The sequence below is a fragment of the Abrus precatorius genome, unplaced genomic scaffold, assembly GCF_003935025.1.
Source record: "Abrus precatorius isolate BTA unplaced genomic scaffold, Abrus_2018 Scaffold9, whole genome shotgun sequence".
Classification (NCBI taxonomy): domain Eukaryota; kingdom Viridiplantae; phylum Streptophyta; class Magnoliopsida; order Fabales; family Fabaceae; genus Abrus; species Abrus precatorius.
Genome location: NW_020874439.1, coordinates 27,907,123 through 27,924,738, shown reverse-complemented (window position 1 = coordinate 27,924,738; position 17,616 = coordinate 27,907,123). Strand labels below are relative to the sequence as shown.

Below are 17,616 nucleotides of genomic sequence, written 5' to 3'. Positions count from 1 at the left end.
ACTTGAATTAACTTTAATGACAGAGGCCTATGGTCTGACCTGACCTTTTAATAAACAAATAAGGTTTAGATAAACAAGTCACGCCTAAGCTATTTACAAAGCTTGTTAAGTCTGATAAGTTGGTATATATATATATATTTAAAAATAACATTTGTCAAAACATGTTTAAATAATAAAGTTATTTAATAATATTTTTTTTATATTTTTTATCTATTATTATTAATATATTATATTATAATTTTTTATTTATAATTATATTAAATAAAAATTATATTTTATAAAAATTAAAAATATTTATACACGATTATACTTTTAAAAAAATAAATTTATTTAATAATAGATTATTATATTTGTTACATTTAAACAAGTTAAAGAATAGTTAAGTCTTTGAACATGAACAAGACTTAATCAAAACTAAACGAAATAAAATAATAATATTATATTAATATATATATTTTTATATTCTTAATTTTATTATTAATAATATTTAATTATTTAATTATTATATTAACATATTATGTTTAATTTTTTTTTTCTTATTTGAAACTAAAATTTTATAAAAAAATGATAAAATAATAATAATAAAAATTAATATACAATATATATATATATATAATAGGATCGTATAGTAAATAATATAATTTTAAATAAATTATATATAATAATACTTTTTGTTATTTATTATGTATTTTATTTTTATTGGTATAAATTTTTTGAATAAAGTACCTATAAAAAAAATTTAGATATCAGGTCCACAACACATAGCCACACACCTAAATATAAGTATGTCAAATTTTAAATAATTATTTTTAATAAATTTGACATTGATGTAAATAGATTCTTTTATAAAAATATAATTGTAACCAAGTCATAACATCAACATTTGACACGAAAGGTGGATTTAATTAACATTATTTAAATGTATAAAGTCCATTAAAATAAATAAACAAATTACTACAATACGAATTAATAATTAAAACTTTTGAAATATAATTAACACTCATTAAATTTAAATTTATTCTAATTCACTAAATTACAGTTTAAATGTTTACTTGCCTAAAATTATAATTGTTTAATTTATTGTAATAAATAGTAAAAATCCTAATATAAAATACACTAACAGTTATGTAACCTACACTATTAAATATGTAACAAACGTTTATACAATATATGTAACAATCATTTTAATTAGACAACTAAATATTTAATGATAGATTAAATTAAAAAATCTAAATAAAATTAAATAATTTTTTTAAACATTTACACGACAGTTTACTTGTAATATGATTAACAAAATTAAGTCAATTTAAATTATTACTCATCTCTATTGTAGTTGCACTGTATTTTTTTTCTTTTTTTTTTTTTTTGCTGATTCTTCTCAAAGATGTTTTTTCCTTCCAAGATCATGGCGGATAGGCAGCACGTCTTTCTTTTCAAGTCAATTTAAATCGACCTTTACACAGAAAAAAAAAAACAACTACAATCGATTAAAATCGACTTTTATAGAAATAAATATGCACAACAAATTAAAATCGATTCAAATTATTTTTCATTTTTAAAAAAAAATAATTTAAATCGTCTTCTTTTAAATGCTAAAAAGACATTTGTGTAATTTTAATTTTATTTTATTATGGTAAAAAAGTCCATTGAACTATATTATAAGTAAAAAGCATATGCATTCATATATTATTGACAATCAATCAAAAATAGAATCCGACCTGCCGGATTCGAACCAGCGACCTAAGGATTACTTTGAGATATTCCCACTACAGTCCTCCGCTCTACCAACTGAGCTAAGGTCGGCTTGTGAACTTTGTGTTCTACATGTTTTAAAAGTAAGTATTGAAAGGAAAAAGAAAAGAAAGAAGGAACAAATTTTTTATTTCAGAATTAATAAAAGATATTTATAATAATAAAGTTGTAAAAAAAAACATCAAAGAGATATTTTGATCAATCATATTTTACATATGTACGCAATTGTTTACTAATAGAAGGAATTTAAATATCTCTTTTAATGCTTATCCTAAAATTTGCTAATACGATTAAAATTATATTTTACGTATATTTAATTTCAACTTAATTTTTTTAAAATGGAAAAAATTATACAGATTATAAAAACTTTATTTTATTTATTTACTAATAAAATAGCTTAAACATCATTTTGTTTTAATTACTCCTTAATCCTCGTGTAAATTTAGTAGACCTTTCAATTAATTTTCTATATTAAGTCATTAACTAACAATTCATCTTCACCTTTCATTGAGATTAAAAATAACAAAAATAGAAATTTGAGCCAGTTGAAACAAATTTGAATTAATCGAGATTTCATGTATTTAAGATGATGAAAGTATGAGAATGTACAATTTATACATCTTATTATTTTATTTCCTTTCACCAAAACTTCCGTCAAAAATTAAACTTATATTTCATCATTAAACATTCAACGGTATAAGATCTTTAATCTTTTTCATATATTTTTCATTCCATTAAATAACATTTTATTTGCCACATTAATGTCATGTACCGACAGTGATAGTGAAGATAGTGTAATTGAGATGTGTTCTAAGCTGCAAACCAACCCCCAAACTCCAACAAACTGACGTCATATTTATTTATATAATCTCGAAGAAACACTTCCAAATCCACGCACTCATCTACCACCTAGCTTAAGTATCAGTGTGTCATTGCAAAAGAAAAACGGCTTTAATGAAACAGTGTTATTCAAATGAATACCCTTTACCAGAATTTTTTTTGAAAAAATGTTTCTAACAACGAAAAGTTCCTACCATATGCACAATTTGACATTCAATGGCTCGGCCGTACCACAGGTCAAATGTCCAAAGAATGTTCATGAGATGAATAAACAATATGGTTACAACACGTATATTTGACAAGCAGAAGATGATCTTCCAGTTTTCAAGTCCGTAACATCATATCTGAAGATCATCCAATGAAAGTTCCTGTGCTGTTAGCATCTTCAACTTCTACAATAGACAAAAAACAGTATGCAAGGACGGTTATGGCAAATTGCAATTTAAGGAACACGTTTGACCTTGAGAAAAGGTAAACACTTCAATACCGTAATATATTGTGCAGGATCATCAAGACTTGACGAGCCCAGAATAACTTCCCTCTTCAGTTTACCAGTAAGCTTGTGGCAAATCCTAAGCTGATGATTATTAAAACAAGGTATCAGACCAGAAAACCCAGAAGGGAAAAAGTAAACATAGCAACATCTTATCAAAATATTATTCAGACCTCAGATCTGGTTGCTCCACCAACAATAAAAATAAATATTCGCTGCCCCATCTTCTTGAAATCACTGGATGCGTGTCTAAGCACCGAATCACTATATGCCAGCAGAAAAAGATAAAGATTAAACGTAAGCTTTGGAATGGCAGGTCCTAGTTTGCAATTCCAACAAATTATCTACATAACAGCAAGCTCATGCAAGGATACACAAGTACTCAACTCACAAAGTTAGGAAGAATAATAAGGTGGCAGGAAAGAGGGAAGAGAACAGGCTTCATGAATGAAGTTAAAAAATAAGTTATTAGAAGCAATCATCATATTACCGACTTGTATTGGGGAGGAAAGAAAGTAAAACCTTGAATATCCATCATCAGAGCCTCTAGGTCGAGCCCAATTTGTTGTGCGCCTTGATCTCATTGATTGAGCAGGAGGATTTTGAGTTACTGATCCAGCATAAGGTGTACCATGGAAAGTTGGACTAGGGTCATTTAGACATGGATAGTCTTCTTTTGATAATTCATTTTTGCTAACTTTTTCGATGAGTTCCTGAATTATGGACCATCCAATCACCATATATGAGGCTCTAAAATCTTTATAAACAACCGAGCAAATCATCATAAAGATAATATTATAAATTATAAATGTCATGATACAGAAATATAGTGTCCTGTATTCTCTTAATAATTACAATGAGACTAAAAGAGATGGGTGTGTTTGAATACACAGCTTCATTAAGTATTTATTCAATAAGCTTTTCTTAAATAATGGCTTATGTCATAAATCAAACCATAAAATTTATTGAAATAAGCTAAAAACAACTTCTTTCGATAAATTAAACCAAGAAACTTATTGAAATAAGTTAAAAAGAGATTATGTCAGTCATATGCTCTTTCTATAAGCTGTCCATAAATTCTTCCAAACAAGCAGCAAATAACCACCAGTTGATTGCCCTACTCTGTTAACCAGCATATTTACAACATGATTTGAAGGAATATTCAAACAACCAACTACATCTGATTCTTCAGAAAACTAGAAAAAAAAATCAAAAGCTCATCTATCATGCACAGTTCATAATTAAATACCAAAAATGGATTGTTCAACAGTAGCCTTACATCATCCCCATGAAACTTTCATAAAAATTAATATATAGTTATGTAGGAAAATATTATTAACTTAATTTATACCTCTATTATGGGATAAAAACGTGACAGCTGCCATGTCTCTGCTTCACCAGTACGATCTTTCCTTGCTGCACGCTTTTTCTGACAATTTAATGAATCACTTCTCAGATCTAACATAACACTGAAAAATCATATAAAACTATAAACTATCTTTACCTTGTGCATATCAAACTTAAGAGGAAAAGCACCGGTTGAGTGTTTTTTAGTTTCAGGTTCTCCCCCAAGCATTCTCAGATTATTTATGGCAATCGCATCCTCATTTGTCAACCTAGCTACCTGAAAAGCATTTGAAATGTTTGAAAAATAGTGCATAGCACCATTCCAGGTGTTAGGAAACAGATTAATAACAGTATTTATTCTTTGAGATATTAAATGAACAGCAAGCAGCAATTTAGCTGACACCAAGTCTAAGGAACTACACCTTCATCAAGTTCAGACCCTTTTCACCCTCAAATTTCTCAGGATATATGGCTGCAAGAATCATTAACAAGCGCAACTTATTTTCACGAGTTGTATCCTGCATAAAAATAGTACTTAAATGAATTGTAACAAACGAAAAGGCAAAAGTTTTATTTATCATTTCATGAGCATTTTTAGCAATAAAAGGCTTTCTTTTTATTCATCCGCTAACTAGGTAAAAATGTTGATAAACCTCTAATACATATCATCAAAAGGGCACGTGGGTCAAAGTCAAACCATAACAGCACTTTATTTTCAGTTTTTATCAGCAGAAACTATTCTTTCATGCATTATGTCATTTGTTTCAATTCAATAGGGGTCTATGGAGTATGTCACGTAGTGTGACCACTTTGTCAAGCTTAGTGCTTTGCAGTGGTTAAGTGCTTTATCGCAGTTATTTTTAAATTAAAATAATTATGACACAGGCCCACCAGTCCTGGTTTTCAGAGTCAGTTAGTCAATTTTTAGGAAGTCAGGTTGTAACCTTCTATTGATATATGTTCCTTGTCATTTTTAGCAATTATAAAAAAATTTCAGAAAAGCTTTTATTCCTTGGAGATTCTCCATCGGCTATTAATTTCTCTTGGAGTGAGATTCTTTCTCTGGGAAAATTATTAGATTAGACCAATACTTTGACTTTTGGATTCCAGCTGTCTATCAAATGTACACCCTCTTCGTGTCCCATCTTAGAATAACTTACTTCTTTTGTAGTCAAAAATTTGATCACATCTTTCATTCCTGCATCTCCAAAAACAAGATCTTGCTCCAGCTGCCCAAGTTCCCTTAGTCCTGATTCCCTAATGATTCTATTAATTTTTCCTGCAATCTGGACAAAGAAGCTCATCTTTACATATGAAACCTCGTGACCATAATTGTTGAAAGAGAGAAAAGCGAGAGAACATATACATGAATCCACGTGTTTCAACTACATAATAGAACATATATTTATATTGATAATCATAATAATTATAGAATATTTAAGATAATTACAAAGATAAATTTCTATCACTATTACTATATACATATATTTAACAATAATCTGCTCCACTATTGTAATAAATTACAAATCAATACCCTAATGTCACTTGGTGAAGAAAGAACTAATTTTCAGAAATATCAGATAAACTTTAGTGCAAAAGTTATTCATTCAGTCACAATCAGCAAGAATCTTGTCAAGTCTTCTTCCTCTTTCTTTAACAGGGAGAAGGTGGTAATAAGGGCAAAAACAAAACTCAAATAAATGTCCAACTAATTAATCTACATCCAATTAAAATGCAGTACCAGAGAATACAATAAGAATTTTCATTGAGTACCTTAACACCCCATAGAAGGTATCTTGCACAGTTTCCAAGTGGAAATAGCACTTTTTTAACAAATTATATCATACAACAATTACATTTATTTTAGGGCATCTTGCATTATAAAAGAACTAACCTCTACATGGAGGGAGAGTTTGTCAATTTGTTCACTGTATTGTGGAAGTGCTTGAACCATCTTCTGTAAGTCCCTCGTTGACATTTCACCACTGCCACTTCTATAAATGAAATGCAAGGTTGTGAGAAGTTTATGATAACAGCAACTAGATAATGAATAAACATTTCCATCACTCACAGATCTAGGCTTAATTAAATTTTAGGACAAACTATTTCAACAAGAAAATAAACATGCTTCTTGTTTATTTTTCCAAATCAAGGACATGATCATTTTATACAACAGTATATACAAGCTTTTAAGAGAATTGGTCCTTTGACCAAGTGGTCAAGAGGGCCTATAGATTGTCCACACTCCACCGGTTTTGCCCAAAGAGCTCTTGCATGAGGGGGTATGTTAATAGAAAAAATATATATAAGAAAAATGCTAAATGGTACAAATGTGCTTTTGTAAAACTATACATGAGAAAAGTGAAAATTATTTGTTGAGTTTTGTCAGTTGCCCATAATACTTTTCAACTTTGAAAGTCAGCCATGCACAATACATATTCCTAATGTTGGGTAAAACCACTCTTGAGTGTAAAATTAAAAATTAACACAAACAAAAAATAGAAAGGGAATGAATGCTCAAAGGGATGTTCAAGAAGTGACAAAGGTAGTTCTGTTGGAACTTCACTCCATGATGTTAAAGAAGCATAGGATTATTTAGAAGGGAAGCCAAACAAATTGAAAATGGTCAAATTACAAATTTATACGGTGCAGATATCATTGTGAAATGACATCCAAATATGTCATTTGCAGTAGCCTGGGGTGGTAAGTAGCAATCTGAAACTGACAACTGACTAAAATATTTAATGGCAGTAATCAACACACCACGCATGTGCCCCCGCATGCTTGCACACAAGCACACAAAGAAGAAGAATTTCTGAAATGGCTAGACATAGAGCTGAGCATCAAAAACTAAAAAAATTCCATATCTTTTCAAGCCATAAGAGCTTTTGATAAGAATTACAAATTTAAACAAATTTTTATTTTGAATATTGATTACAAAATAACTACAATAGTTCAGAACCAATATCCTTTAGATCACAACGTCATCAACAAACCACAACCACAAACTAAGACTTACCTTGAACCATGTTGGATTTGTGCAGCTTTGTTCTTTGAAACAAAGCTGGTCATCTTCTCATGCAACCGTTCACTAGCCTGTCAGAGCCATCAATATCCAAAGGTTCATGTTGCTCAATTGTTAGATAGAAGAGATGACCCCAAATAGTAGGCTCTAAGGTCTTAACAATAAACACCAAATAGTAAAAGTGGGACATACATCTGCAATATGTGCATGACGGAGTTCAAGCCATATAGGATCATGATCCTCCAAGAGAACCTCTTTTCTCTCAGGTTGACCACCAGTCTTGCTAGGAACCTTAAGAATACCATAGATTTGTGTTCATAACAAGAAAGAGAACACAACGATTTAGAGGGGGTAAAAGAAATTGTAGAATACCTCATGAACATATTTATTTCCCTCCATATTCAACAAATCACGGCACATGGCATCATATGTCCATTCATGTATCACAGGAGCAATCTACATATCCAGAATAGCATCCTCATTGTAAACAAAATGATACAGCTTATTGAAATAATATTACAAGTCTCTGACTGGCAAATAGAGATAAGAAACCTGATCAACAGTTCTATCAATGATGAGCAACTCGCAGGTCTCAGTCTGAGGAAAATTAGGTATAGTTTTTTTATATTTCATAAGACAGTCCCAGACACCAGCAGCAAGTTTTGTAGGAATAAGATCATGGAAAGTAGTCATTGTGGTTGCATCTAGGGACTTGGCAGCACGAAAGCGAACAAGAGGAAATTCCTATAAGAATATTTACATGATTCAGAAGATTTCTCAATCATTTTTTGGAACAATAAACATAGACTGCAAGCTTTGAATTTGTATCACAAAGAGCAAAGCATTGACTACATACTCTTAATGATGCAAAAACTGTAGCAATCCGAGTAGCCATCACATTTAAACATGCAACAGCTTTACGATTATTCTCCTCATCCCCAAATAGGTCCTCTAAAGCTCTCTCATTGTTTGTAATGAAACCCTACATTATCATGACAAAACACCACAAGAATGAGGACACCAAATAATGGGATGATGATGAGATTAGATACTAACAAAGAAATCCTAATGACCAGATTTGAAGTTTGATAAATTTTCATCAAAGGAAAGAACCACAGAAAACAGGTTTCATGAATGATTAAAATTCCCAACTTGCAGACATTATAGGATGTTCAATTCACATATTTCATGGTTGTTCCATGATTCTCTTCTCTGATAAAACTTTAATTTAGTACTTGTCAGGTATCTATAAGATCCAGCCACAAGAAGAGTTTGTTTATTCAGTTTATACAGCATTCTGAAGAACAAACACTGTATGTAAATAAGATTTTCTTCAACAGTTGACGAATTCTAATTAGTTTACTGGAAAAACATCACGATCTATCACTTAACTCATTCATGGCTATGTGGAACTGGACAAACACAAGGTGCACTTTTACATGTCATAAATTTTGAAACTTACTAAGTAATGAAACAAAAGGAAAGTATCATATGAAAAGAGATGAGTTTATGATGATCAACAAATGAAATAAAATACAACCACGGACCTGACTGTCTATGGTAAAATATTCCAAGTTCATCTGCATTCAAATGAGGGAAAAAGTCACAAGAAGAAAATGTGAAACTGTTTAGGGGGAAAATTCAATTTACATGCAGATCATAAATAAAAAATCCTCACCTCTTTCAGAGCACCTATACGAGGCAATACCTGTGCATCTTTTTTAATGTCCATTACCAATTCTCTGGCAATTGATGAACTAAAGAAAACAAATGCCCTACAAAAGCAAAGAATAAAACAGGCTTGAAAACCAATAAGTGGAAATCAAGATGAACTTGAACTCATCTCACAGGAGATAATATAAAATCACCCACTTCCTGTATAAGGGTTTCCTTCCAGACATGTCTGACAAAAACATAATTATACTGCCAACAGAAATGAAGAAGGAAAATCATTAGATATGGAACAATTCTTTAAAACCCTATCAAAGTTCTATATAATCATTAGATATGGAACTAATTTTACATCCACAAAAGTCCAGAATATTTACCATTCAATAATTTACATGATATGTGCATTATTAGAAGGGAGAGAGAAACAAAGTGTTCGAGAGAATGACAATAAAATAGTTAGTGTCATGATACATTTTGTATAATTAAAGAAATCCAGTAAAAAAATTAAAAAAACACAGAATAATTTATGAAATGCTGAGTAGTAAACATGGAGGAAATTAAACAAAGAATCAGATTCATAAAAAATAAAAATAAAAAAGGAAATTAATTGGTAGAGAATATAGAAGATCAAAGAATAAAAGTTAAAAGAAATTATAAATATTAAATTCAAAACCCTACAACAACTATGATTTTATTTTCAAGCATTATACTCCCAAAATTATTTCTATACTGCATGTATATGGGCATAATGACATACTTCACAACAAACTTGAAAATGTACATACTAAACAACCAGACAAATAAACAGGAGTCATGAACAATGAAATTAAATTATTTTAACAGTTTCAAAACAACAATGCTATAACTGAAAACTATCAGCAACAAAATCTCTCCTTTTGTTTTCTTGGGCAGCATCAATATTCTTAGTCTTTCTCACCACAAGTATTTTTGACATGCTGCCAAACAATAATCTTCAACATGAGCAAGTTCAATTTTCTTCTAGAGCTAACAGAATCATGCAAAAAGCAACCACGACACAGACCACAAGAAAATCAGCCTCAGTAGTCCATAAGCAATCTCATGTTAATTTAAGACAATTCATTAAATACATCACAAACATGAGAGAGAGGATATATACTTCTCTTTGGTTGGCTGGATGAAGTATATAGCATCCATGGTCGGCAGTGGCTGCCTTCGCTTGTATATGTCTTCAACCACTACAAAAACAAAACAAAATCTCACACCATACACGAAATAGAACAAGTTGAGGAAAATACAGGTGTTTACTAAATAATTTGTGTCTATTTTCATATATTCATATTAATCAATTCCAACGTTGCTAATACAGAAAATTATTTTTTTAAAGGAATGATTAGAGTATATTAAAACTTGTAGCTTAACAAAGACGTATGATTAAAGCAAAAGCTATAAGTTTAACAAATAAGTGTGAATATATCAATGTTATAATTAAATTTCTAAAGGCACAAAACTTGCATCAAATCTTAAAACCAGCTAACAGTTAATGTTGAATGGAAGAAGAAAGAATGAAAAGGAAATAATCCCCCTTGTTTAGAAGTTAAAAAATTTATGAGGAGGAGTGGAATGAAGGGATCCTCTAAACTACCCTTAAGTGGGCATGAAACAAGGGGGAATACGAATATCTTTGCTTTATTTTAAAACTTGTCATTTACTATTTTACCTCATAAATAGAATCAATTACATTTTTATAAGGGTTACATTGAAACTTTATAATTAAAACCACTTACCTTATCCTTTCTTGCCTAGTTAATTATCCAAAAAGGGGAAGGCAACTCAAATACTCAATCCCATTCAATACTTCTTTTGTTTCACATCTTTTCTTTCTATTCCATTCTCACTAAGAGTTCTAACCATAACCCTTAAAATCAATGCCTAAAAACAACCCATCCATTAGAACTCCCAATTCAAAAAGAATTAGTTCACTAGAATTCACAGCTCAATTAGTTGTTACTTAGAGACAATGATAAGATGATAACAGTCAATCCAAGTTATAACTTATAAGTTTCTTCCTGTCAATCAAAGACCTCAGAGTAATGAGTTATGACTATAAATTTCAGCAATTAGCAAGTGAAGGGTCAGATTTTTCCCAGAGTTCAAATGTTATATAAGAAGGAATGATATTATGCATAGTTGGACAGAGAGTAAAATGAAATCATTTTCCTTCATTTATAAGTCAAAATTTTCCACAATACAGGTGCAACTACAAGAGCAAGTAATTACCCTCTTATCTATTTACTACTCCACCTGTCTCACCATTACTACTACACTCAAAATTCTTCAGTTGCATCAAGCTAGATAAGAAACAAGATTGTTCTTTTTTTAAAACTCACTTTTTAGGTATTTTTTTCATTCAACTTTTGGTAGGAGGAAAGTGAAGGCAAAAGGAGGGTATTAGAAACAATGAATAAACACACAAAATTAAACACACTTGCTTAAAATATCTTGAGTAGCATATATTCAGATTACAGTCTTTGGAGTTTAAAAAACTTTACATTTGAATATCAGAAAATAAATTAACAAGCATGGAATAACCCAAATCATAAAAAATTAATGGAAAGTCCTATACTGACAGTGGATAGAAGAAAAAGTTACTACTTAAGAATCAATCTTGTAACTCTTACATGAAACACCTTCATCGGTGATATCAGCCATTTTGCAGGAGTGAGACATTATCTTTACAGTAAGTTTGTCCATTATTAGTACCTGCAGACAAGCAACTCATGAACCAATACAAGATGGTAAATAACGGAAGCATCAAGTTTCTAGTAATTTTCAAGCCCAAGAAGTTTTTCTGAAAGAGAAATAAGTGTGTCTGTGGATTAAAATTTATAATCTAAACCACTTGGTCATCGAGACTCTAATACCATGTAATGAATCATCTATTCCAAAATGATTTTTTTATTCAGTGAAGGCTTATGAAAGGTTTTTGATACCATGTAATTACTTGGACATGCAACACATGGCCATACATCCAATGAATAAAGCAAGCACTCCAAACAAATGATTTAGCCAATTGACTGTTCTCATAAGAAGGTAAAATATTGAAAAGATTTGTTAAATCTGTCCTATGTCCAATCATCAGTAGCACAAAGTGAAACTTTCACAGATTCCTAGAATGAAACAACAAATTGAAGCTAAAACAAACAGAAGGGTGGGTTCATCGGTATTCATGTTAAGTTCAAAAAGATGAGGCAGAATTCATTCAACTAAGGGCATCGTATACCTTCCATGTAGATTTTGAGTCCCCTGTTTTTGCTGACCTTAGCATTTCATGTAATAATCCTGCAGAAAATTTTCAAATTTTCAAACACAGAAGTTAAATAAAATGATCAGACCAGAAAACAATTGATCATGGCTAACTTTTAAGTAATTTACTATTAAAATGTTAAAAGGAAGAAAACGAAAATGCAAAAAGATGCAATCCTTGCAAAGGCATTACCCACTTCAACAATTCAAAACATGTTTTAAGCTTCCAATTGATCTATCTGCTATTGGGAAGGATAAAACAGTGCTGTATTGAGTTTGGTGTTGATATTAACAGCAAAAAAATCCATATGGCATGTACAATAGCAGAGTGATCGCTCAGCTCTTTAAAGAACTATAAATTATTTGAAGTGATTTCATTTATCTTGTAATTTCCTTATATTCTTTCCGGGAGACAAAGTAGATATACAAATAGAGACGAAAACAAGTGATGTACAATAGCAAACAAAAAGATAACCAACTAATAAACAAAGAAAAAATGCAAAAATCCAGAAAACAAGAAAGATGCATAAATCAACCAAAGCTAGTCAGTCTCTGTACATGTTTTCTAAACATCCACGAGCTTCACACCATAAGGATACCAGGAAGTAGGAAGACCACTTCATCCCTTAAAAAGGTAAGTAGCAAGAGTCAAGCAAAAGCAAGTCAGATCAGTGCAGCAATTAAGGCTTCAGAGAAAATGGAGCTTCAAAAAGATGGTAGACTTCCTCAAAAGCAGAAGTTGCAAATGGTTCCTACTTTTAACATCATAAATCTCAGATCATTTCAACCTACTATATTTCCAGGGATCTATGAATATTATAATAAGGCATACTAGTCTCATGTACAGTGGTCTATTCTTAAACATATTCATTGTGATATCACCAGTCAAAAGAAAGTGCAGATACAATACAGTAATGGCTGAATGTCAATCTAGCAATTTCCTTAGCTTCAGGACCAGAAGATTCCAATCCCGATAAAGTAGAACTTCTGCAGATTTCCCCTTAAAGCAATCGAATCCGCTGTTTAGCATTACCAACAGGAGCCACGGCCACAGAGATTCGCATTTTAACACACTGGCCGATGGCTTCTCTTCACATGCTTTGTCATTTATCTAATAACACTCCCAAACCAAAAATAAATATAAAAATCGCCAAAGACATTACATCTGTATTCACCGAGATCAGAACCAATATGCGATGAAAAGTGCAATGACAAAGTGAAGAAAACCGTAGAAATCGAAAACCAACCATGAGCAGACTCTGTTTAGCATTGACTAACAGCACCAAAAGCGGAAAAAAAAAAAAAAACAAGTTCATACTAGATTATAGATACTTGGAGTGAGTTGTGAACTTAAAGGCAATTGATGAGAGAAACGAATCAGGAATGAAATTAAAATAATGATAATAATATCAGGAAGAGGGACCTACGCTCACGGCTAACTTGTTTGAGATTTTTGTATTCACTGCCATAAGAGGAGGAATCGGAATCCGACAAGGACATGGTGATCTCTGTCTCTGTGCCCTAGACCACAATCGGAGATTGATCGCGAGCAGAAGAAGAGATCGGCGACTAATCGGAAACCTGGTCAAGCTGTGAGCAAAAAGAAAAACGGAAACGGTTTCTTAAATCTTAATAAATAAAAAGGTTAGTGAGAGGGAATGGAAATGAATGAGTTGAAGGTGAAGTATTACCGAGAGTTGAAGGAAGCATGACGTGTTGAAATTGAAGGAGGTGGAAATGGAAAAGGTAAGAGGTGAAGAAATTTCCGAGAAGCGGAGTGGACCGATTGAGGACGAGGTCCTGAGCCGGAACCGCATGTCGCTGAACCGCCAGTGGGCTCCACCCCCTAACGCCAACGCATTCTGCTATAATGCGCCTCTGTACAATATACAACAACCTCCTACCTTTTTCCCTTCCTCTCGTGAGTCTCGTCCCATTCCTTTACTTTTATGCATTTTTCCTTTTTCTTTTTTTCTTTTCAAAAACGTTATCCAACTTGTTAATTTGTTATTCTTTATTTTACATATCGGATTCGCTTACTTTATCCAATTTGGCATTTTTCCTTTTTTTCTTTTCTAAAACTGTATCCAACTTTTTAATTTTATAGCTGTTATAATACATAATTATACTGCCTATATCCAATCCAATTGCTTAACATGACTCCTACAAATGATTAGAGAAATCATTTTCATACATTACAATCATACAATAATTATGTGAGATAATATCCACTTGCCCTCAAGGTGTATGTAGTAGGATAATTATTTTTAAGTTTTTCAAAATTTTTAAATTGAGAATATTAAATTTTTATGTTTTGTATGAAATTTGAATATATATATATATATATATATATATATATATATATATATAATTGTTTTTAAACTAAGTTTTTGAAAAACACTTCTACAAGAGGGATTAGAATTTAGAAGAAAAAAAAGAAAAATATAATTTTTATTTAAGAGTATTTAATTGTGCTAACTTTTATAAAACTTTAAAAAACTCGTAATTTGTGTTAATTTCTCTTATGTTTTTTTTAAAACTCCGAAAGAAAATATATGATGCTCATAAAAGCAAAAGCTGTGTTATAATTGTCTTATATTATTTTTTTAATAAGCATAAATTTAATCAATAGTGTAAAAAAGTAATTAATTATCACCAATAATAAGTAGATATTTTTTAAAATATAATTAAATTTCACAAGAAATAATATTTAAAATAAATATGATTAAGTTTTCAAAATTTTATAATATTTTAAAATCTCATTAGCATTAAAGAATTCTGAAATTGCTTGTAAAAAATATAATAAGAAATCTACAAAATTTGTTTTATTAGATAAAAATAAAATAATTATTTTGAAATGATAAGATCAAGTGATATTTTCAATAACTTTTCATTAAAATAAATTTTATCAATCTAATTAATTAAATTAAAGATTTGTAATTCTATAAATTTTACATGATTCAAGTATTAATTGATATTTTATTATCTTAATATATTTTAAATGATAATATGTTATTTAAATATAATTAAATAATTATTGTTAGTTTACCTGTTTACAAATGTTTAAATTATGTAAAAAAAATTATAATTTTCACAAAATTATTACCATAATCAACAATTTGATTGATAAAATTAACTTTTAATGAAGTTATTACAGATATTGTTTTACTTGATATATAGTATTATTTAATTTTAGTGTGTATATATATCTATATATATATATATATATATATATATATACAAAACTTAATTAGAATAGGGTTTTTTAATTATATTTTTTTACATGTTAAAGGTAAATTTACAAACTATTGTTTTGAGATGAGAAAACTGATTTTAATTTTTAAAATTAATTTTGGATAATGGAAGACAACTAATTTTCAATGTGTATCAGACTTAGAAAAAGTTGACATTTTGAGAAAAAACAATAATTGGGATTTAGAAGAAACCCAATAAGCCAAAAGGATTAAAGAATAATAATTAAGTAGAGAAGAAAATGTGAAAAAAGAAAAGGAAATAATCTTATAGCAATGCATGAAATGCACTCGTAAATGAAAAATAAACGCACATTCAAAAACAAAAAGTTATGCAGCTCTTCATGAGAAAAAAAAATGTTAACCGAATGTCTCACTTCCTACAAGTACGACTCTAATTCATACAATAGAATTTCTGAAAGAAGGAAAAAAAATTAAACAATAGAAGTTGGTAACAATGGATTTTTGTTAGGTAAAGGGAAAGGAGCTAAAAATCCAAAAGCAAATTACAAAGCAATGATTCTTGAGTGCAGTAACTCTTACCAATTCAAAAGACAACAAATGAGTTACCTGGAGGTTTATCATAGAGAATGGGTTTAAGGTGAATGTAAACATCCTAAATTAGCTAAAGCATTAACACATTTATTTGCCTCTCCTGTAAACATGTAAATTATAATAGTTGTGGAGCTTGTGCACTACCGTTGTTTGCTTGATCTTTGAGACACTTCCCACCACATTCGAGTACAAATGAAGCTCTATGAATGTAAAACCCAAAAGCCATGCTAACTTCAAACACTAACACTTTTCATGCCAATATTTATAGCAAAAACCTTTGATTCGTTGACCATAATTTCCTCTCAGCAAACCACTACATGCTGCAACATCTGCATCTAATTTGCTAGACCCCCGTCTGCAATGAAATATGATCTAAGGTTCGAAAGGGAGGAAGCCATCTGTACTTCAATTTTAATATTATCTGGCTTGTTAGTAGTTTTACTGTTGTTGGCAGCTTCAATGCACTCCATTTGCTTGTAGAGACTCTCTTATGATCTATAATGTCTAATAAAGTTTAGATTATGGTAATAGCAATTTGTTACATGTGCATGTCAGGTGTAATTCAATTTTTTTTAAAAATATAATTTTAAATTCATAGATCACATGATTTTTAAAATTTATTATTTTATATTTAAAAACAATAAAATATCAAATTAAACTGAAGTAAATTACATCAATTCTTATATCATTAATAACTTATTAAAAAATATTTTTTATCGACTCAACTATTTAATTATAATTATATATTATTTATATTATTTGCGTGATATTTTCTTAAAATTGAATAACTAAAAAATAAAATTAAAAGAATATTTATTTTCATATATTTTAAATGTATATATTACATTAAATTTCATGCATATAAATAAGATATCAAACAATTTTAAATCGATTTCAGATTTTATATATGTAATTTATATGATTAAACTTTTAATCTAATAAATAATTTTAAAAAAATGTTTAATTTAGTTATTTAAAAGTGTAAGAGTAAGTATAACTTACACTACTATAGTTTAATTTATTTCCTTTAAAAATAAACTATATACATAATTATAAAAATTGTAAATAATTGATATCTTAGAAATATATAATACATTTAAAATTATTTATTTAAAATTTTTAGTTTAGTTTAATAATTTTTATTAAATGTACAACAAAATCACTAATTATTTACAGTTAAAACGGCACTAATAATATTTAAATGATTAAAAAAATATAACATTTATTAGAAATTTAATGAAATTGAAAATTTTATTTGATTAATAATTTTATAAAAAGAAGAATAAACCAATGGTTGATTTAATATAAAAATTCAAAAAATGTGTCGTGTGACAAGAAAAACACAAAAACGGATGAGAATGAGAAAGTATGAGGATTACCTTGGTTTAGAAATTGAG

The 17,616-nt window shown here is 29.6% G+C and overlaps 1 protein-coding gene and 1 non-coding gene across 4 annotated transcripts; both read right to left on the bottom strand.

Annotated features, from left to right (window-relative positions):
• Positions 1 to 1,712: 1,712 nt before the first annotated feature.
• Positions 1,713 to 1,803, bottom strand: TRNAY-GUA. Its single transcript is given in 2 exon segments — positions 1,713 to 1,748; positions 1,767 to 1,803. It is a non-coding gene; the product is annotated as a tRNA-Tyr (tRNA).
• Positions 1,804 to 2,585: 782 nt separating this feature from the next.
• LOC113848988 (SNARE-interacting protein KEULE-like) lies at positions 2,586 to 14,333 on the bottom strand. 3 transcript variants are annotated; one of them, XM_027478476.1, is made up of 22 exons: positions 14,105 to 14,333; positions 13,841 to 14,003; positions 12,391 to 12,449; positions 11,789 to 11,870; positions 10,267 to 10,345; positions 9,330 to 9,380; positions 9,136 to 9,232; positions 9,005 to 9,037; positions 8,314 to 8,439; positions 8,010 to 8,201; positions 7,830 to 7,913; positions 7,650 to 7,748; positions 7,452 to 7,528; positions 6,327 to 6,426; positions 5,593 to 5,718; positions 4,855 to 4,950; positions 4,590 to 4,709; positions 4,437 to 4,514; positions 3,608 to 3,798; positions 3,259 to 3,349; positions 3,080 to 3,169; positions 2,586 to 2,984 (listed from the first exon to the last, which is right to left on the bottom strand). In XM_027478476.1, exons 2-22 carry the CDS (start codon positions 13,911 to 13,913, stop codon positions 2,931 to 2,933), a joined length of 1,998 nt encoding a protein of 665 aa, XP_027334277.1. In that variant the 5' UTR covers positions 13,914 to 14,003; positions 14,105 to 14,333; the 3' UTR covers positions 2,586 to 2,930. The 3 variants fall into 3 exon arrangements, with proteins under 3 accessions (XP_027334277.1, XP_027334280.1, XP_027334278.1); XM_027478477.1 differs by having other exon boundaries at positions 2,683 to 2,984; positions 6,327 to 6,423; positions 14,105 to 14,311; XM_027478479.1 differs by lacking the exon at positions 14,105 to 14,333 and having other exon boundaries at positions 2,682 to 2,984; positions 6,327 to 6,423; positions 13,841 to 13,924.
• Positions 14,334 to 17,616: the final 3,283 nt, after the last annotated feature.